This window comes from Schistocerca nitens, chromosome 11, assembly GCF_023898315.1.
Source record: "Schistocerca nitens isolate TAMUIC-IGC-003100 chromosome 11, iqSchNite1.1, whole genome shotgun sequence".
Classification (NCBI taxonomy): Eukaryota; Metazoa; Arthropoda; class Insecta; order Orthoptera; family Acrididae; genus Schistocerca; species Schistocerca nitens.
In genome coordinates this window covers 119284414-119307630 of record NC_064624.1, presented here as the reverse complement: position 1 = coordinate 119307630, position 23217 = coordinate 119284414, and the positions used below count along the sequence as shown (strand labels likewise).

The following is a 23217-nucleotide window of genomic DNA, read 5'->3' as shown; positions in this document are numbered from 1 at the left end:
GCACATTACACTTGTCTACACTGTCTACATTGAGACATTAGCCTTTTATATATCCTCACTCAGTTTCTAAACAGTTCACCGCTTCTAGTTTTTAGGGAAACCTAACACGTCACTGCTCACATACATTCAGAAAGCGATCGTTGTGAGTTAATGCCTGACAAGTATGCAACACACCTAACGTACAGGTAATACAGGTACGATATTAACCGATCCAAGCTGCTACAGAAACTACTGTAGCCTGCTCTTACTTATAATAGTTTACAGTAGTTTATAACTCTACTGCCTGTCCCGATAGCTGAGTGGTTAGCGTGACGGATTGCCGTCCTACGGGCCCGAGTTCGATTTCCGGCTGGGTCGGGGGTTTTCTCCGCTCAGGGACTGGGCGTTGTGCTGTCTTCATCATCACTTCATCCCCATCCGGCGCGCAGGTCGCCCAATGGGGCGTCGAATGTAGTGAGACCTGCACCGAGGCGGCCGGACCTGCCCCGTAAGGTGCCTCCCGGCCAATGACGCCAAACACTCATTTCCATAAATCTACTCTGCACTATTTAACCCGAATCAATGTCTTAGCTAAACGCGGTTCCAACCTATACCAGTTTATGACTTGGTACAAAGCTAATTCGTAACATTCAGATGCGTGCGCTTAAGGGGCTCCGGAAAGGCTCAAAATCATGAAAAGTTCAATTTTTACTTTTTTTTGCGTTTTCTGAATCTGCAGACTATTACCTTTTAATAGATATATAATTCATTCAATTCCGAAGACTACAACTATTTTTAAATTTTTTTTAAATGTGTTCTACATGGGCGTGACCCACTGTGGCGCTGTTAAACTGCTGTCAAATGGTGTTATTATTAACGTCCGTGTTCATCAGGTACATTTTAGTGATGTGAGATAAAGTATGTGTTGTGGCTAACCTGTGATGGTTCAATATATATCGCTGGTGTGATTATTTCATGTTTATTTACTCTGTCGTTATCTCGAAAATATTCGTAATTAATTCTGTTTCTTGAGTCTCTGTTTTGTTGAAGGATAATAATGAGTAAAAGTAAAGTTATTAGAAATCCTCTGAAGGCTTTTAAGAAAAGGAGAAATGTTGGAAAGCCAAAGGTATTTAGAAATATGGGAATGAAGATAGGTTCTAACATGGTACGAGCGATGCTTGCTTTAGACAAGGAACGCCTTCGGGCTGCAGACAGGGCTGTAAAGAGTCTAGAAATACAAGCAAGAGTAAACAGGAGGAGGAACAAGAGGAAGCTGGAGGAGGAGTTTGCAGAGGATGAAGATAATCCATCCTATGGACCTGGAATGCACTAAAAAGTTAATCCAATCTTTGTCGCTCGATTCCCAAAACTTTTATTTTCTCATACTAATTACATGTTTTCTAAGGATCTTCCAAACATATTTGTTTCAAACTTTGAGTAAATGTTGCACAGTACCTTCTGCATAATTTAACACAGCCTTTTTCCAAAAAACTGTATATTTTTGAATATATAAATAAAAAATTGCAAAAAATGTTGTGAATTTTCATTACAATTGAAAAAAAAATCATCCTTAATAACTGAACTAAAATTTTGTAAAATCCCTGTGTTAAGTTGTAGCCCATATTCCAATAAATAATCTGTAAAAAGTTCAACTTCCTACCTCAAATACTTTGTGAGGAAAGATGTAATTTATAAGCGTTATTTTAACATTGCAAGTATAGGGCGTTCCGGAGCCCCTTAAACTGCTATGATGACGTCACATACACAACAGGTACTGCGCGACAAACACGTACAGACATGATCTATCCATTGTGGTCACAATATGCCATACTGGTCTCGAAGTTATTAGTGATTCAGATCTGACGTTATTTTGTCACAGACGAAAGTTCGAGAGACAAGGGGATAGGTGTTCGCACATTAAAAAATGTAGAAGACTACAAAGATTGGAAAACATTAAACGAATAATTGAGTACGTTGGGTGCAAGTTCTTCTATGAGGTGACACAAGATGCAGGCCGCATCAAACCACTAAGAATACTGATGACAAAAACAATTCCCGTTCTCGAGCATAAATCGGCTCTTCGTGTGTATATGGCGAGCGGTTATAGCATAAGAGGGCAAAGGAGCAGCGGTTGTATCGATAGGGGCGCCTGCAGCTATCGACCACTCGCCGTAACTCCCACGCGCTGGTACGGGTTCCCTGCCCACGGCAAACTTGTACTCCGGCGCTGCCCAACTAGTAACTGGAACACCGAAAAACCACGGCCGAACTTTGCCCGTTGTACTGGCAGTCTACCGACACGCTCAAGCACTATTATCGGAATCTATTTCGCTCTGAGTCGCGTTTAACATCTCCTGCTCATGAGGCACAAAAATTGCGAAATTACAACGTAGGAAACGTAGCAAACACTGCATTTTCAGCCGAGCCTTAATAATGGTAACTGCAACCTAACACTGTAACGTAAGGTAAACTCCGGCCACAGACCCTGGAGGACCCAACGGTACCGACCGGCCGCCGTGTCATCCTCACCACATGCATCACTGGATGCGGATATGGAGGGTCATGTGGTCAGCACACCTCTCTCCCGGCCCTAAGTCAGTTTACGAGACCGGAGCCGCTACTTCTCAGTCAAGTAGCTCCTCAGTTTGCCTCACAAGGGCTGAGAGCACCCCGCTTGGCAACAGCGCTCGGCAGACCGCATGGTCACCCATCCAAGTGCTAGCCCAGATCGACAGCGCTTAACTTCGGTCATCTGACGTGAACCGGTGTTACCACTGCGGCAAAGCCGTTAGCTAAACCTATACAACTCTGTTAGATTTCATCAGGTTAATCCTAAATTCAGTACTGAATGAAGGAATGCATCGTTAGCAAAGAGAAAAAGATGCCGTTGAGATCAGAACGTGCGACAATAGCTTTAACAACGGCTGTCTCAGCGATGTATGGGAACGGACACACTATGTTGAGAAGCCAGTTGATTAACCCACCACCTGTCGCAGCCAACATCGGTGCCGATGTTGTTCCGCCACAGACATCGCTGTAAGCTCTGGTAGGTTCCGTGACTTCCTGATGCATCCTCATACATTTCGCTGCCGTCTTCTGGCGTTATGGAGCTTCCGGCGTTTTCGCTAGATATCTAGAGGAAGAGCTCCAAATTTGGAATAGGGGTAATAATATGATTTTTCGCCTTGTAGTGCTGTACGACGATAAGCTGTTCAAAAACTTCACTCATGCTCATAAATTAAGGATAATTGCAGGATGTGGTGCCACACAACGTGGCACTACACAAAACTGGCGCTAATAGCATAGGCACATAGGGAACACACACAACACAGATATATAAGTCCACGGTATTGCTGATAAGTTGAGGAGTCCGTCGCGAAACACACAAAATGCCACTGTTTCCTGCGCATGTACTCCGAAATCAATATGCCGGCCGGAGTGGCCGAGCGGTTCTAGGCGCTCCAGTCTGGAACCGCGCGGCCGCTACGGTCACAGGTTCGATCCTGCCTCGGGCATGGATGTGTGTGATGTCCTTAGGTTAGTTAGGTTTAAGTAGTTCTAAGTTGTAGGGGACTGATGACCTCAGATGTTAAGTCCCATAGTGGTCAGAGCCATTTGAACCATTTGAACCGAAATCGATATGGGATATCATCACCATGCACACGTACACAGGCCGCGAAACGGGTTGGCATAGTCTGGATCAGCTGCTGGGGTATAGCCTCCCATTCTTGCACCAGTGCCTGTCGGAGCTCCTGAAGTGTCGTAGGGGTTTGAAGACGTGCAGCGATACGTAGACCGAGAGCGTCCCAGACGTGCTCGATGGGGTTTAGGTCTGGAGAACAGGCAGGCCACTCCATTCGCCTGATATCTTCTGTTTCGAGGAACTCCTCCACGATGGCAGCTCGGTGGGGTCGTGCGTTATCATCCGTCAGGAGGAATGTGGGACCCACTGCACCCCTGAAAAGCCAGACATACTAGTGCAAAATGACGCCCCGATACACCTGACCTATTATAGTTCCTCTGTGAAAGACATGCAGTGGTGTACGTGCACCAGTCATAATCCCACCACACACCATCAAACCACGACCTCCATACAGGTCCCTTTCAAGGACATTAAGGGGTCGGTATCCGGTTCCTGCTTCACGCCAGATGAGAACCCGGCGAGAGTCACTGTTTAGACTATACCCGGACTCGTCCGTGAACATAACCTGGGACCACTGTTCCAATGACCACGTACTGTGTTCTTGACACCAGGCTTTACGGACTCTCCTGTGACCAGGGGTCAGTGGAATGCACCTTGCAGGTCTCCGGGCGAATAAACCGCGTCTGTTCAGTCAACTGTGTGTCTGGAGACAACTGTTCCATTGGCTGCGGTAAGGTCCCGAGCGAGGCTACCTGCAGTACTCCGTGGCCGTCTGCGGGCACTGATGGTGAGATATCGGCCTTCTCGTGGTGTTGTACACTGTGGACGTCCAGTACTGTAGAGCCTGGACACGTTTCCTGGCTGCTGGAATCGTTGCCATAATCTTGAGATCACACTTTGTGGCACACGGAGGGCCCGTGCTACGACCTGCTGTGTTTGGCCAGCCTCCAGTCGCCCTAGTATTCTACCCCTCATAACGTCATCAATATGTGTTCTTTCAACCATTTTCAACACACAGTCACCATTAGCACGTGTGAAAACGTCTGCACACTTACTCGCTGCACCGTATCCTGACATGCACCAACACACTTCTGCGTATGTGGACTGCTGCCAGCGCCACCGTGTGACGACCGCAGGTCAATCACCGCATGGTGATACCCCGAGGTGATTTAAACCCGCAAACCGTCCACCAGAGCGTTTTTTTCACCATGTATCAGCATTATCATTATTTTATGAGCATGAGTGTACACGCCAAGTCTGCTGTATGGTACTGGAAACACGGAAATAAATCTACGCGTATATCATTGTATTTTACTATAGCGTCATTTTTAACAGTTTTCAATGATATTTGCTTGCACTCTTTTATATAGGGACACCGTTTCTAATATCTGGTAGTAATGACCTTTGCGTCCTATTTTTTCTATTAATCATACATGCTTTCGTAAAATGTACTTCATCATCATTCTGTTTATCATTAGTTTATTATTCATTCTTGGCAACTTTTTTTTAAAATCACCAATTTCACTTGAATGGCCCCTGAAAAGGTACGTAGATGCAGAGTACCCTGTTAGTCTCCCACGTCCCCTATGTTTCCCCTTCCCCGTCATACACCCTCTCTACCATATCCCTGTATAACAAAGCAGGACGAAATGCAATTTAATTCTTTTATCATGTGACAATAGATGTACATTCACTGAAATTTTAAATGACCTAATGATGTTCGAAGTGCCTAGTTATGCTTGTTTATCTGTACGAAGATTTTAGTGGATTAAATACAATTCAAGATATAAATATATTTTTACGTATCTAAGAGATTTTAACGTCATAAATTACTATACAAAATGTTACTGAGGTCGCGTACTTGCAGTTGGCAGTATGTCAGTTTTTACGCACGCACACAAGTGCGCGCACACACACACAAACACACACACACACACACACACACAAACAGTATCACAACAAGACAACCAAAGATGAGCATGTAAGAAGTTATCAATAATGAATTTGAATCACGAATGGGTGAGGAAGTCCCACTAAACTGCTCTGTAGTTTGACCAGGGTGAGAGCAACATCTACATCTACATTTATACTCCGCAAACCACCCAACGTTGTGTGGCGAAGGGCACTTTACGTGCCACTGTCATTACCTCCCTTTTCTGTTCCAATCGCGTATGGTTCGCGGGAAGAACGACTGTCTGAAAGCCTCCGTGCGCGCTCCAATCTCTCTAATTTTACATTCGTGATCTCCTCGGGACGTATAAGTAGGGGGAAGCAATATATTCGATACCTCATCCGGAAACGCACCCTCTCGAAACCTGGCGAGCACGCTACACCGCGATGCAGAGCGCCTCTCTTGCAGAGTCTGCCACTCGAGTTTGCTAAACATCTCCGTAACGCTATCACGGTTACCAAATAAACCTGTGACGAAACGCGCCACTCTTCTTTGGATCTTCTCTATCTCCTCCGTCAACCCGACCTGGTACTGATCCCACACTGATGAACAATACTCGAGTATAGGTCGAACGAGTGTTTTGTAAGCCACCTCCTTTGTTGATGGACTACTTTTTCTAAGGACTCTCCCAATAAATCTCAACCTGGTACCCGCCTTACCGACAATTAATTTTATATGATCATTCCACTTCAAATCGTTCCGCACGCATACTCCCAGATATTTTACAGAAGAAACTGCTACCAGTGTTTGTTCCGCTATCAAGGCAGAATTTAAAGCAAAAACCACCATCTCTATTTATAACATCACTTGCTAATTTAATTTCAACAGCTTCTCTAATAGCACTATTCCAATAGCTAGAGTCTCCGTCTTGTGATATTCCATAGGATAAACGGTGCCAACATAATGTCCTGCAGTGTTGTAAGCGTGTATGCCGGTTATGCTCACTACATCGGTCGTCCACCGTCCTCCAATAAATGATTCGCCACAACTGCCTTACACAATTCAACATCATCCTTTGCAGATGCTAAAACCCACTAACTTTTGATGGTGGTCGGAAAACGCACTTCACATCATACACACATCAAAAAAAGTTTGGCTTCATCCCGGTTCACAGAACTCATGAAGACAGACGTTGACTGTGGATATTGTATCAGACACAGTCCCTTTCACTGTTCAGAGATGTCACTGAACCAGCCCAAAGATCTAAACAACCATGTATGCGCAGCGCCTATTAGATGGTGGGGGTCCGACAGCCAATCAGTTCCAGTCATTCCACCGGGAAGGACGTACACGGCTCGTGTTGTCTGTAGTTCAACCATGCCTAGACCGTCAATACCGCGGTTCGATCGCGTACGGATTGCTACTTTGTGTGAGGAAGGACTGTCAACAAGAGAAGTTCAAAATGGTTCAAATGGCTGTGAGCACTATGGGACTTAACATCTATGGTCATCAGTCCCCTAGAACTTAGAACTACTTAAACCTAAGGACATCACACAACACCCAGCCATCACGAGGCAGAGAAAATCCCTGACCCTGCTGGGAATCGAACCCGGGAACCCGGGCGCGGGAAGCGAGAACGCTACCGCACGACCACGAGATGCGGACAACAACAAGAGAAGTGTCCATGCGTCTAATGTTCGGTCATGGAGGAGATACAGAGATACAGGAACTGTCGATGACATGCCTCGCTCAGGCCGCCCAAGGGCTACTACTGCAGTGGATGACCGCTACCTACGGATTATGGCTCGCAGGAACCCTGACAGCTACGCCGCCATATTGAATAATGCTTTTTATGCAAACACAGGTAGTCGTGTTACGACTCAAACTGTGCGCAATAAGCTGCATGATGCGCAACTTCACTCCCGACGTCCATGGCGAGGTCCATCTTTGCAACCACGACACTGTGCAGCGCGGTACAGATGGGCCCGCAGCATGCCGAATGGACCGCTCAGGATTGGCATCATGTTCTCTTCACCGATAAGTGTCGCATGTGCCTTTAATTAGACAATCGTCGGAGACGTGTTTGGAGGCAACCCGGTCAGGCTGAACGCCTTAGTCACACTGTCCAGCGAGTGCAGCAAGGTGGAGGTTCCCTGCTGTTTTGGGGTGGCATTATGTGAGGCCGACGTACGCCGCTGGTAACGGCTGTACGATACGTGAATGTCATCCTCCGACCAGATAGTGCAACCATATCGGCAGAATATTGGCGAGGCATTCGTCTTCATGGACGGACAATTGGTGTCCCCCTCGTACATACCTTGTGAATGACTTCCTTCAGGGTAACGACATCGCTAGACTACAATGGCCAACATGTTCTACAGACATGAACCCTATCGAACATGCCTGTTTATGGACGACGTGACTCACCAACCACTCTGAGGGATGTACGCCGAATCGCCGTTGAGGAGTGGGACAATCTGGACCAACAGTGCCTTGATGAACTTGTGGATAGTATGCCACGATGAATACAGGCATGCATCAGTGCAAGAGGACGTGCTACTGGGTATTAAGGCTACCGGTGTGTACAGCAATCTGGACCACCACTTTTGAAGATCTCGCTGTATGGTGGTACAACATGCAATGTGTGGTTTTCATAAGCAATAATAAGGGCGCAAATAATGTTTATGTTGCTCTATTCCAATTTCCTGTACAGGTTGTGGAACTCTCAGAACCGAGGTGACGCAAAACTTTTTTTTGATGTATGTATTGCCGCGAAATACGACGGAACTCATGGGAAATGCTACCTGTGTCGTGATATAAGCCGCACTTGGGTATTATCATCACTCACCCGCTACCCGTTGGTCGATAGTGCAACCCACAAAATGGTTCAAATGGCTCTGAGCACTATGGGACTCAACTGCTGTGGTCATAAGTCCCCTAGAACTTAGAACTACTTAAACCTAACTAACCTAAGGACATCACACACATCCATGCCCGAGGCAGGATTCGAACCTGCGACCGCAGCGGTCGCACGGTTCCGGACTGCGCGCCTAGAACCGCGAGACCACCGCGGCCGGCGTGCAACCCACGTCAGATCTATCATACACTATATCCATGCTGAGGAAAGGTGACTTCGAGATGGGCGAACTCAACTGGCAAACTCTCTAGGTCCGAAACGAGATGAACCAAGGTACGGAGTACATTTTCACGTTGAGCCAGATGGTGACAACTATCAGACTGGAGTTACAATTCAGCGTCAGTAAGCTTCCTGCATCTGGTATTTCGCAACGTACCAACCACCTTCTTCCTGAGCGACATATCAAGGAAGGGAAGGTAAACACCGTTTTCTGCCTCCATCGTGAAGCAAATATTCGGGTGGAATGGATTCAGGTGTTGTAAAAAGCCGGTAAATTCTCACTGCCACGAGGCCAAACAACAAAAGCATCTTCATTTGTGTGGCCACATTGTCCGTAGTTGCTTTCCGGTTCTTGAGGGTGTTTTCGTTCTGTCGTTGCAACCACAAAAAATGCGTGTTTTTTTTCACCAGCCGCGTTTCGCTTATTGAGATAAAACATCGTCAGTGCTCTCGAATCAAGTTATTTACATTTTGATTTGTTTTTAGATCGAAAAATATTTCGGTAACAATATGTTCGTAAGTAAGTAAAATAAAATTATCTACATTTTGATTTGGTTTAAGATCGAAAAATAGTTCGCTAACAATATGATGGTTTCTACTTACTAGTAAAGATAGAAAAAGTCTCGAATTAAGTTATTTACGTTTTGATTTGTTTTAATGGATCAAATGGCTCTAAGCACTATAGGACTTAACATCTGAGGTCATCAGTCCTCTAGAACTTAGAACTACTTAAACCTAACTAACCTAAGGACATCACACACATTCATGCCCGAGGCATGATTCGAACCTGCGACCGTAGCGGTGGCGCGGTTCCAGACTGAAGCGCCTAGAACCGCTCGGCGACTCCGGAGGCATCTCGTGGTCGTGCGGTAGCGTTCTCGCTTCCCACGCCCGGGTTCGATTCCCGGCGGGGTCAGGGATTTTCTCTGCCTCGTGATGGCTGGGTGTTGTGTGATGTCCTTAGGTTAGTTAGGTTTAAGTAGTTCTAAGTCTAGGTCACTGATGACTTCAGATGTTAAGTCCCATAGTGCTCAGAGCCATTTGAACCATTTTTTTTTTCCAACCAACCAACCAACGTATGCGATAGAATGTTAAACCTTTCATAATTATTCTACTTTAAAAAAATAAAAAAATAAAATAAAATCGGAGGTAACAAATTTCAGTTTTTTTGTCATTCATTCGATGACTAGTTTCCGGCCGGGAGCCATTTTAGAATTATCGTAACAGAATCAAAAATGTTATTTGCGAACTTGCAAAAACCATGTCAAAAACGTGCACGCGAACAGCGGAAACTGATATTTTTGACACGGTTTCTAAATTTTAGGAAATGTCATTTTTTACTATGTTAATATGGTTTGAAAATAGGTTCAAATGGCTCTGAGCACTATGGGACTTAACTTCTGAGGTCATCAGTCCCCTGGAACTTCGAACTACTTAAACCTAACTAACCTAAGGACATCACACACATCCATGCCCGAGGCAGGATTCGAACCTGCGACCGTAGCGGTCGCGTAGTTCCAGACTGTAGCGCCTAGAACCGCTTGGCCACCTCGGCCGGCTGAAAATAGGTCCCGGCCCATAACTAGTCATCGAATGAATGACAAAAAAAACAAAAAAAAATTGAGGATTTTGTAACTCTGGACTGGTTTCTTCGTTGTACTGATTAACAGAAGTTGTCCGCCCACAGCTATCCCAGCATGCTGGAAGTTGGTATTTTCGCTCTATTTCGCGGGAAGTTGTCCTGGGAGGCAGAGACGGAAGGAAACTTGCCCGAGATGGCATCAGAAGGAAGCCGAAAGCAGAAATCCGGAAGGAGATATCGAAACGGCCTCGGTCGACGCCGGCGGAACCGCCGCCCGCGCCTTCAATAGCGTTGTTTACCACCGGCGGGTCCCGCGCCCTGACGCCGGAGAGGGCAAACAGGGTAATTTGCGTTCCGCCCCATCAGAGATTACGTCCCGGAGGAGGGAGCGGGGGGGGGGGGAGATGAGGGGTGGGTGGCGATTTGCGGGGGCGGAGGAGCTAAGAGGCGTGGGGTGCGGCTGCTGTAGCAAGGGGAGGTACGGCCAATGGAGTACAGTGCCGGGGGCGTGTCTGCTGGGTTACTAGGTCACCGCCGAGAAAAGGGGGCGTGGTCACGGGGCTGGGGGTGCCTAAAAGCCACGCCCACTACTGTGCGTACGAGCGCAGGTGGGCGGTGCCGGGGAATCCCCCCGAATGAAAGTGGGGGGCGTGGTCTACACTCGTACAGTGGCAGGGCGGGGACAGGAGAAGCGGTGTTTTTTTTAAGCATTTTGGCAGAACGGATTCTAGGAATTTCTGGCCTGAATGAACTTTGACTGGCACCTCTAGGTGATGGATGGCCGTCGTTAACGTAGTATTTTGTGGTTCCCCTGGAGAAAAAGCCCCATCGGTGCGTCCTCTTATTACTACCGCGGCTGTGGAATAACAGGCACTAGGTAATTATCAGAAGCCTCACAACTTCCTCCCACCCCCGACCAATTAGTTAAAGAATCGACCTCCCATGCGGAAAATATATTCAAACGTCTGATTACATTACAAATGAGTTATAGTTAGTTTCATGTTCCAGGGATCATTTCGCACGGTAGCTCATAATGATGTGGAACGACTCACTTGCAAATTGCTAATTAATTAGTAAATACGGTTCATGCTGAGCATTTCTAAGTTCTTATAAGTTATATAGATGTGAATCAGTAGTTCCTAGCTTTTGCAGCTTCCAATAACAGAAATTGTTCTATGGAAAAGAAGTAACTGTCAAGGAGAAACTTTCTCAGTCTGTTTTCGACTTTGCCTTTTTCTGCCTGTCAGACATTTTATATCACTGATAAGCTATCAGAAATTTTTGTCGCATATGAAGAATGCTGCGACAAAAATTGCTCACCCCTTCTTGTGCTCAAGACAACCTTAATGTAGAGTAATGGCAGGCATTGCAATTATGTACATCGTCGTTCCTTTTGAATAGTGGGTTAGCCGGCCGGTGTGGCCAAGCGGTTCTAGGCGCTTCAGTCTGTAACCGCGTGACCGCTACGGTGGCAGGTTCGAATCCTGCCTCGGGAATGGATGTGTATGGTGTTCTTAGGTTAGTTAGGTTTAAGTAGTTCTAGGGGAGCGAAGCCAAACTTCTTAAACATAAGTATGTTTACAAGATGGTCGTGGATGATCACCACATATCGTTACAGCACGTTTTTGAGCAATGAAAACGTCCCTGAAGATCATTTTTTTCCTTTACTTTACTCAAGGGGCGATCTGTCATTATATATATATATATATATATATATATATATATATATATATATATATATATATATATATATATATCGTTCGGTTCATTTTCAAAGATGTTTTCTCTCTATTCCCTCGACTATCGTTATCTCAACGGCAACGCATATTCCAAATACTGCTATTATTTTATCCCAAAGACAACACTTATTCTAAATACTGTCATTATGTAAAACTTTGAAATAGCGAAAGTTTCGCACGGATCCACGACTACCCAGAATAAGCAGTGACAATGGTACTGACAAGTCGAAAGAATGCAATAATTAAGGCTCCGAAACGTAAATTGTGCTCCTGTGTTGACTTCACTGTATTTCTATGAACTATTTCTGTTAAACCAAGCTGCGCTGGAAAAAAGTCTTTCATCGAAACCAGTCGGTTACTGAATAAAGCTGAAGCTTACGCTGTTACATGACGTCGTTTGTTAAATTTATCATAGCTGCGGAGTGCAACCGACAGAAAATATTTGGCAGCCGTTACACTTCACACATTTCTAACATTCAATTGGAAACGCAGTAGCTCTCACAAGGGAACCTCCCCATCGCACCCCGCTCAGATTTAGTTATAAGTTGGCACAGTGGATAGGCCTTGAAAAACTGAACACAAATCAGTCGAGAAAACAGGAAGAAGTTGCGTGGAACTATGAAAAAAATAAAGCAAAATATACAAACTGAGTAGTCCATGTGCAAGATAGGTAACATCAAAGACAATGTGACCTCAGGAGCGCCGTGGTCCCGTGGTTAGCGTGAGTAGCTGCGGAACGAGCGGTCCTCGGTTCAAGTCTTCCCTCGAGTGAAAATTTTACTTTCTTTATTTTCGCAAAGTTATGATCTGTCCGTTCGTTCATTGACGTCTCTGTTCACTGTAATAAGTTTTGTGTCTGTGTTTTGCGACCGCACTGCAAAGCCGTGTGATTAGTAGACTAAAGGATGTGCCTCTCCAATGGGAACCGAAAACATTTGATCGCAAGGTCATAGGTCAACCGATTCCTCCACAGGAAAACACGTCTGATATATTCTATACGACATTCGTGACGGCATGTGCGTCACATGACAGGAATATGTTGTCGACCCACCTAACTTGTACACTTGGCGAATGGGTAAAAAGATTCTTCTACCTTGCCCGATTTAGGTTTTCTTGTGGATGTGATAATCACTCCCAAAAAAGTGATGAAAACATAAGAGTTTGTCAAATAAGCTGGAAATAAAAAATTAAAGTTTTCACCCGAGGGAAAACTTGAACCAAGGACCTCTCGTTCTGCAGCTGCTCACGCTAACCACGGGACCACGGCGCTGCTGAGCGCAGATTATCGTTGATGTTACCTATCTTGCGCATGGACTACTCAGTTTGTATATTCTGCTTATTTTTTCATAGTTCCACGCAACTTCTTCCTGTTTTCTCGATTGATCTGTGTTCAGTTTTTCAAGGCCTATCCACTGTGCCAAGCTATAACTAAATCTGAGGGGGGTGTTATGGGGAGGTTCCCCGGTCAGAAATGATTTGATGCAGAGAAGAAAAGAGTTCTGGAACTACGCATTCTCTTTGCAAAGTATGTATCAATCTGGCGTATCCATTTGCACACTACTGGAATTTTCACGGATTACACAGGACAAAAAACAGATGTTGTTAGGGGGAATTAGGATGGAGAAAGAGAAAAATGTATGTATTGTGTTACTGGTATGTTTAAAACTTGTGTACGTATTGTCCGCAGGTGTGACCCATATGATATTGACCAAAAGTCTGAAAGTGCAGTAGTGGATTCCTAATAGACGTACAGTCCATGGCGAAAATGGAAATCTTTTGAAGAGTTTTACGGGACAGTGAGGCCACAGCAAATACAACTGTGGCAGATAGCTGAGGCTGGAGCAGGCACTGAATTATACAACATGCTCGTCCTGTTAGACTGCTGTACTCTAAAGGAGAACATGCGACCGTCGATGGGTACAACGTAGGTCGAGAAAGGGCGCTTTTTCTTACCTTGTTGCTGTCCTTGCTCCGCAGGTACTTGGCGATGGTCTGCACCTGTAAAAGACAGACGAATCGGTTACGTCGAGTGGGAGCAGAGAAAAGGAAATGAAGACAGCACATAACTTTAAATACGGGATGATAATTAATGAACTTATGAATGGTGGGCTCCATGTGGTTTCCAAGTCGTCCAGCGACCGTGAACCATAAAATTACCAAATATGCGGCAACCAGTCGCAAAATCATGTTTTATTTACCTTAATTTTATCCATTGTTTTTCAGTGTTTCGTCCGCGACTGTTTTACTTTCGCAAAATAAAGAACAAACCGCCTTCAGTCACAACTTTTGAAGAAAACAAAGTGTTGAAACAACTGAAACACAAACTCAATGAACATGATGCTCTTGTTGTGAAATCAGATAAAGGAAACTCCACGGTCATTCTTTATAAAAATGATTACATCACTAAAACTCTTAATTTTTTGTCAGAAAATAACATTACTGAACTGAACCATGATCCAACCACTAAGTTTCAGAAAAAGTTGAAGAAAATGCTTAACCAATGTAACTTCCTCCTGTCTGATAAACAAATAAAAAGTTGCACATTCATGAATCCCACTGCCCCCAAACTCAGAGCACAGCCAAAAATCCATAAACAAAACTCTCCGATTAGACCAATTCTTAACTCCAAGAACACACCTGCATATAAGCTTTCACAGTTGTTAAATAATATCCTCAGAGAATTTTACACTTTTGAAACCACGTACACAATAAAAAATGCACATGAGTTAACAACACTCATCAAAGATGTAAAAATCCCAGGAGAAGCTAGAAGATTTGCCTCATTTGACATTATCAACCTGTTCACAAATAAACCTGTTAAAGAGACAATTGAAATTATTAGAAAAAACTCAAGCACACGCAAAAAACTAACCATACCAGAGACTATAGAGTTGGTAGGTCTACTTGAACTAGTACTGTCCCACAACTACTTTTCATTTAATAATAAAATCTATCAAGAGAAAGAAGGCTTAGCTATGGGTAACTGCATGTCAAGTTTCCTAGCTCACATTTTCATCAACCACTTACACAATAAGTTCGTCAAAAGAGAAAATAAACTTGTTCAAAAAATTGTGTATTACAAGAGATATGTAGATGACACACTACTCTAATTTGATGGCACTAAAGATTGTAAGTAGGCTGTTTAGGTTTTCTTATTGGCAACGTTACGTAGCGCTCTGTATGAAAATCAGGCTGTGCTGTGTGCAGTCAGTGGCTAGTTTGCATTGTTGTAATACTCGCTATTGTAGTGTTGGGCAGTTGGATGTGAACAGCGCGTAGCGTAGCGCAGTTGGAGGTGAGCCGCCAGCAGTGGTGGATGTGGGGAGAGAGATGGCGGAGTTGTGAAATTTTTAAAACTGGATGTCATGAACGGATATGTATATTGTGAATTTTCAACATTATTAAGGTAAATACATTGTTTGTTCTCTATTAAAATCTTTCATTTGCTAACTATGCCTATCAGTAGTTAGTGCCTTCAGTAGTTTGAATCTTTTATTTAGCTGGCAGTAGTGGCGCTCGCTGTATTGCAGTAGTTCGAGTAACCAAGATTTTTGTGAGGTAAGTGATTTGTGAAAGGTATAGTTTAATGTTAGTCAGGGCCATTCTTTTGTAGGGAATTTTGAAAGTCAGATTGCGTTGCGCTAAAAATATTGTGTGTCAGGATAAGCACAGTCTCGTGTATAATTGTTCTAAGGGGACGTTTCATATGTCGACCCTTAGCCCAGGATACCTCACTGGAACCTTCTGATTTTTTTCTTGTAGTTTGTGTAATTAGTATAGCTTTTGTTTATTGCTAGCGCGTAATTGTAGAGAAAATCTCCTTTGTAGTTGCAGTCTTTCATTGTTGTGCAGTAAAACAGTTGTGGCATGCATGTAGATTTGCACCAAGTATTTCGCAGCTGCAATTAACTAGATATTATTTTCAGTGTTATGTTAATGTGTTCTCTTATTTTGCTCTTCAAATTGTGCTTTTCTGTGTTATCGTGTGAAATATTGTGACAATAATGGCGTGTGAAAAACGTAATACTAGGCTCCAAAGTAAACTGAGAAATGACAGTGAAAACGAAAGCAGTGTGTTCGCGCCACCGAGTAATGAATTAACTGATGTTCAAAGTAGTAATTTGGTAATTGTGCATAGGGAAATGGAGCGGGCTGCAAACAATGGTGTAGACAGTGAAACAAGTAGTGAACAGAGAAGCATTATCGATCGATCGGTCGGCAACAGCTCGCCTCAGGAATCCGAAATGACAGGACACAATCTCGCAAATACTGTAGATTCAGGTTTTGGGTCCTCACCGTTTTCTCAAATAAGTCAAGACACTTTTTCTGCTTGTCAAAATGTGAATGTTGCCGGTGCAAACTCACTGCCGAAAAGCACTGAGGAACATGTTTCAGATACCAGTGCATTGTTATTACAATTAATGCAACAAATGGGACAAAAGCTTCAAAAGTTAGACATAATGGAACAAAATCTTCAAAAGTTAGACACAGTGGAACAAAATTAGAGACAAACACAGCAAAAGCTTCAAAAGTTAGACATAATGGAACAAAATCTTCAAAAGTTAGACACAGTGGAACAAAATCTTAAAAAGTTAGACACCACGCTTGAACAAACACGTGAAGATTTAACTACTAACTTACATAACATCGAATCGAAATGTCAAAAAGTCTGTAATGACGTAAAAACACAAATTTGTGAGCATTTCCAACCTATTTTTTCGCGTCATGTAAATGCATTACAGAATCTCGAAGCAGCCATAAAAGAACTGCAAACTATTGTTCATGAAAATCACGACACCTTGCAAGCTAAAATTGACTCAGTTGCATCTATCGATTCGGTTACGCAACTTGCAAAAACTCAAGAAAACTTAAAGGACACAGTAGATACGATTTCAACACAAATGGACACTCTGAAACTTGGTTCAGAAAAACACACAGAAGAAATAATTTCACTAACAGATAAAGTAGCCGAACTTTCAGATCAGTTCACTAACTTATCTACAAAAGTAGATGATAATCTGAATGACACAAGACCTGTAGCCTTCACTGACACAGAAGAGTATGAACAAATTAAGAAATTCAAACAAAATCAGAATCAAATTAATACGCAACACAAAAGAGAAATCCGGGAAGTACAAGATCAGTTGGCACAAGTAATACAAAAATTTCATATTTCAGAGGACACTCGCGCTCCAATTAGAAATACAGAAAAGCCACAAAATAATAACACAGGGCATTTCGGAAATTAGAAATACAGAAAAGCCACAAAATAATAACACAGGGCATTTCGGAAATTATGAAAGAAATTGGCAATGTGCACCGAATTTTGAGATGGAACCGCCGACACGAAGTAACAATGACCGATATGCTACTCGCCGACACGATGATTTTGACTATAAGCTGTTCATTACTACACGTAAATTCAAAACATTTAAGAATTCTGGCAACGACATTCATCCACAAGCGTGGCTCCATCAATTCTCTCATTGTTTTCCTCCCAACTGGTCATTGGAGCACAGGTTAGAATTTATGTGTGGCTACTTGGAGAATGAACCAGCTGTAAGAATGCGATCAGTCATTCAAGATTGTCACAGTGAAGGAGATTTTTATCATGCCTTCCTCTCAGCATATTGGTCTCAGGCTACACAAGACCGAGTAAAACATAGCATCATAATGATGAAACATTTCGAACAATCCGAATTTTCCAGTCTTGTGAAATATTTTGAAGACATGTTGCACAAGAATCAGTACCTGACAAACCCATACAGCCCCTCAGAACTCATCCGCATTTGCTTAATCAAATTACCTGAACATTTACGACATATTATTTTAGCAGGACGTTGCAAAGACGACATTGAAGCTTTTCAGGGACTGTTACAAGAACTGGAAATTGACACTGACAATCGGGGAACGTGGAAACAGGAGCACAACAATTACAGATCACATCCGTCACAATTCCGTGACGACAGAAACAATAACTGGACACAACAAGTCTATTCTTACAACGCAAATCGTGACCAAAACAGACACCACCCATATGACAACCACTGGCAGAGTAATAATAGTTACAGAGAAAGATCGCATTTCCGTTGTAATGAATATGACAGAGATAACCATAGAAACAGGCAATATGGGAACCAAAACAATTATTATCAGTGAGACAGAATAACTTCAGACGCAATAGTTCAGCGCGCAGTTACGATTCAGGGAGAAATTCTCCACCACGTGACCGACATGAAAGAAACTGTGGAATCTACCGACATGATGACAGACGATATAATCATAACGACAGACGTGAATTTCATCAGAACTGGCGGGATTCTAACAGAGCTGGGCGCTCCCGGCAAGGCGAATTTGTAGAAGTTCGGTCTCCTAATCCCAATAACGACACGCGCCAACAAAGAAACAGACAATGACCCGCACCACATGCAGCCGCGTGCGCCGGCTGGCTCAGAAAAAATAACATAGACGCTAACCTTGAGAAACATTTTAGCATTCCTCACCGACGTATACCGCATGATAATTCCGTTCAAGTTGAATCTCTGCGTACTAGGGAGAGTAAAGGTTTACACCACATTTCACATGTTAAACCGTTTATTGAAAGATAATCTGCTTTTTAACTTTGTCTTTGCCATAAAACTTTTCACTTCACATTTCTAGTATGCTTTGTCAGACTTAAGAAACTGTTAACATGCAACAATGTTTGAAATTAAATATCCAGTCTAGAACCTAGGGAACATTTTTAAACAGAAATTACGAATGCATTGTTATTGTGAACAGACGTCACAGTGCTGTTGTGTGTGTACATCCTTGCGTGTTAGTTGCACGATTACGTAACGACTATAAGGCTTACATATTTAGAACATATATTGGCACTGCTAATGAGATTTTAGTGCAACATTTTGGTTTACTTGAAAATACATTTTGGATTTAAAGTACTTTCTGTGAGATACCAGACGACACAGTGGTTAGTTTATGTGGCAACTACACGGTTTTATCACGACGCTACTAATGAGTGACAATTTACAATGTTGCTTTTGCGGTGTTTCTGTTTTATATCTGCACAGTTTTTCTGCATTATTCAAGAAAGTAAATCATGTTTTAGTAGTAACTTTTGTGGCATAGCAACAATGAGACAGCCTTTTTCCTGGCACAACAATACGTTACTGTACAGTACTTTCTTCATCACGCCAGTAAGCATAATAACTACGATATCTATACGCAAAGCACTTCACTTTTGTTTATCATGAGGTAAGTACATTGACTTCTGCAGAACTTAGCTTTCGGAGGACGATAAATACGACACTTCCACAGAGATTATGTTGCAACAAGACGCACAGTTTAGCGCTACAGGACACGTATTTGAGTGATTAATTTTGCACTTAAATCATTTATTTTTAAATATATTTGAAGTACAATGATACAAAGGTTTTCCGTGATACATTTCATTCCACTGCTGTAATTTTTAACACCTGAGGGTATAATTACATTTATCCTCAGGGGGGTACACGCCTACTTTGTGTACCATGTGTTTGGCAAGCACAAGGAGCCCTAGCTAATATGGTATTTGCTTATACAACTTTACACATCGGTACCATATTTCTCTGACATATAAATTACACAGCTATCTGATTATTTACCTGAGAGAGACAAACATTTATTTTACCACATCAGTGACAGATGTTTACGTAACTACACAGTTGGATAACTTCACACTTATGAAATTGTATTTTGTATGTACTTTGTGAACTGTTCATATTTTTTTTTTCGGAACCATTGTGATACTGTGAGAGCTTTGAATGATGTATTTGGTAAGGGAGCATGATTTTAAAGTACATTTGAGGTAGATGACACTATTGAAATGAGCAGAGTATTTTTTTTTAGGTTTTGACATTATTGCAGAAAGCTACGACGTTTTTGAGATTTGACTGAGGTGTTATGATGTTATTTTTATGACGACGATGTGTATTATGCTGTTGAGGTATGTTTATGATCAATAAGCTGATGCTACCGTATATGAGGAATTTGATTATGCTACGTATTTATTATGATGAAATATTGAAGAAGTGTCGACGAATACGAATATGAATAATGAGTAGTGGTTAGGGACTCTGATTTGTGGAAAAGGATGTTGGAAACCAAGAATCGTACTTTAGGAGTTATGAAATGTGTGTAAATGCGTGAATGTATCACAATGCCGACGAAAATTTTTTTTGGACACTGTTATATCAATAAGCTTTTGTTTCTACACACTTGTAACACAAATTCTTGACCTGTGAAATTTTTTATATGAGACTGCCACTGTAGCGGAAACTGCTGTCGTAAATATTTCGTTATGAAAGGTAAGTGACCTTGACGCAATGCGTTTTTGGCGCCCAGCTGAGAGGTAGTCGTCTGACAAAAGAAAGCCATTAGGTGGAGAAAAAAAGAGGCCATTATCCTCGCCATTGACATTCCTTTAGAGAAAGCATCGCAAATACGACACGCTCATTACTTGGAAAGATACTTCTGCACACCTGATTATGACAAGCGTCTTTCTACGAGAGTTGAGAGAATTTCTACTAACTTATGAAATGTCACATGACTATTGAATGATATTTTTATGCTTTGCTTTTCATAGTTGCTTATTTCATTTGATATCTAGTTTCCAGCTGTGTTGCAGCATTGCTTTTATAAAATAAAATGCATTTGCTAATGTGAACACTTTCTGTCAACAGATCTATTAAATAATAATTTTTTAATCCACATTCTTAAAAAAAGGAGCACTTGGAAAGGAAAGAACAATAAGAAGGGACTAGTAACAGTAACTGCACACATAATTTTCTTTTCAAGTACATGGTAATATTTTTTTACAATAAGTTGTTGTGGTGCACCACTTTAATTACATAGACATTAAGATGTGAATAGATCTTTCCGTTGTCTGCGTTGTTATCTTTAGTGTACTATTTTTTCTGCTTGAGCTATGTCATGTTTAGGTATAAGATATTTCATTTTATACTTCTGCTTGCCAGGCATAGTGCTATTAAATTTCACTTTGCATTACTCTGTTAATCTAGTTTTACTACTGATTTATTTTTCTTGTTTGCTGCACAGTGCCTTATATTAGTAGTAATATTGCAATTGCTTTGCCTATTTAATTTTTTTGTCATTGATGTTTGTGTTAATTGTTTTGTGCTGCTGCATTGCCTCGTCCCTTAGTTTAGCATCTGAGCTCAGTAGATTTAAGTTAGCTTAAGAAGGGGTAGCCTATAAGAGAATGAGTTGCGATTAATTTGAAGAAATGCACTGAGAGGCTATACGAGAAAAGTACAGAAAGCAGGTATAGATAGGACTTTTGGAAATAATGAAGAACGAAGGGAGATCTCCGAGAAGTAAAGAAAGTTTTGTTTGCAAAATACTGCAGTAAAACAAACCCTGTCCTTTCCTTGTGTTATCCCACTATGTGTTTGTGTACCCTTGTGTATTTATGTTCTTCCTGTCTTTATATGTTTATCTGATAAGACTTATGTTGTAGAATTTTTCTAATACTCAGCTACATGAACTATGATGAGGAATACTGTTATTCTCAAATATAATTTGCATTAATAATATGTTATTTTCTTTGTAAAGATGTTTAGACATTATTTATTCTGTTCTGTTTTAATGCTCATGGGTGAAGTTGATGTTTCGAAAGTTCCTCTGATCTTTTATGTATGTACTCATGTCATAATTCCTGTAACACTGATGTATATGTTATTTCGATTCTTTTGTAAAGCCTGTACTACAAATGTTATCTGTATTGTTATGTTATTTAATGATTTTTTTTCATTTGTAATTGTATTCTTATGTTATAAAATTGTAATTGACACCTGTTCATCATATTATTAACTTGTAAGTTCCATTTCACTGCACACGTTTCTGTTGGTCATAGTATATGGACAATATGTGAGAAGTAGGGACTGTTAGTGTTTGCACGTGTGTTAATAATTCAGCAAGGTACTGGATAACAGCATTGCTGGTTCTAAGGACAATTTCAAAAACTTTGTGAGTGCACAAGTGGTGTTTTATGGACTTGCTATATTGTCCACAAGACTCTTCGATGGTGATTGTGCACCTGCACAGTTGCAGCAGATGGCTGCTGGCCGTCTCTACATGGACTGCAGTGGGTCTACACCTTTGATGGGCCACCAATACCATTATTTCTACAAGGACTACAGTGGGTCTGCACGTTTGATGGCCCACCAATACCATTATCTCTACAAGGACTATTGCATCTTTGATGGCCCACCAATACCGTAATCTCTACAAGGATTACAGTGGGTCTACTCTGTGATGACCTACCTTCCAGTATTCTTCAAAACTTCGACTGACTCTGCGGTGGGTTTTCTCTGTTGTGGCCCATTACCTGTCTGCATGTCGAGAGTCAGCACTGTCTTTCCGTTGGAAGGACAACACTACTTCAAGACTGCATGGAAATCCACTACTTCCGTGTGCATTTTCTTTTACTGCTCAGACTTTGAAAAAAATCTGCAATTTTACTGTGATGAATGATCAGGACTGTCTTTATGGACTGTGAGAAAATTTTTGCTTTTGACCAACATTGTATTAATAAGTGTGTGCATTTGATATCTTTCCTACTTTAATTATGAAAAAATTTTTCAAATCTGTATTGGCCAGTGCCCAAAACAATTTGTAAAATTTTTTGTGGGGAGCATGGGGGCTATGTAAGTAGGCTGTTTATGTTTTCTTATTGGCAACGTTACGTGGCGCTCTGTATGAAAATCACTGGCTGTGCTGTGTGCAGTCAGTGGCTGGTTGGCATTGTTGTAATACTCACCATTGTATTGTTGGGCAGCGGCAGCTGGATGTGAACAGCGCGTAGCGTTGCGCAGTTGGAGGTGAGCCGCCAGCAGTGGTGGATGTGGGGAGAGAGATGGCGGAGTTTGGAAATTTGTAAGACTGGATGTCATGATCTGTTATGTATATTATGATTTTTCAACACTATTAAGGTAAATACATTGTTTGTTGTCTACTAAAATCTTTCATTTCCTAACTATGCCTATCAGTAGTTAGTGCCTTCCGTAGTTTGAATCTTTTATTTAGGTGCCAGTAGTGGCGCTCACTGTATTGCAGTAGTTCGAGTAACCAAGATTTTTGTGAGGTAAGTGATTTGTGAAAGGTATAGTTTAATGTTAGTCAGGGCCATTCTTTTGTAGGGAACTTTGAAATTCAGATTGCGTTGCGCTAAAAATATTGTGTGTCAGG

General features: G+C 42.1%; 1 protein-coding gene across 1 annotated transcript in view; it reads right to left on the bottom strand.

Moving 5' to 3' along the window:
* Nucleotides 1–23217, bottom strand: part of LOC126212697 (growth factor receptor-bound protein 14-like) — a 411244-nt gene that overhangs the window by 345031 nt on the left and 42996 nt on the right. The window contains exon 3 of the mRNA XM_049940112.1: nucleotides 13927–13971. Coding sequence (XP_049796069.1) covers nucleotides 13927–13971 — 45 coding nt within the window. The remainder of the gene's footprint in view (nucleotides 1–13926; nucleotides 13972–23217) is intronic.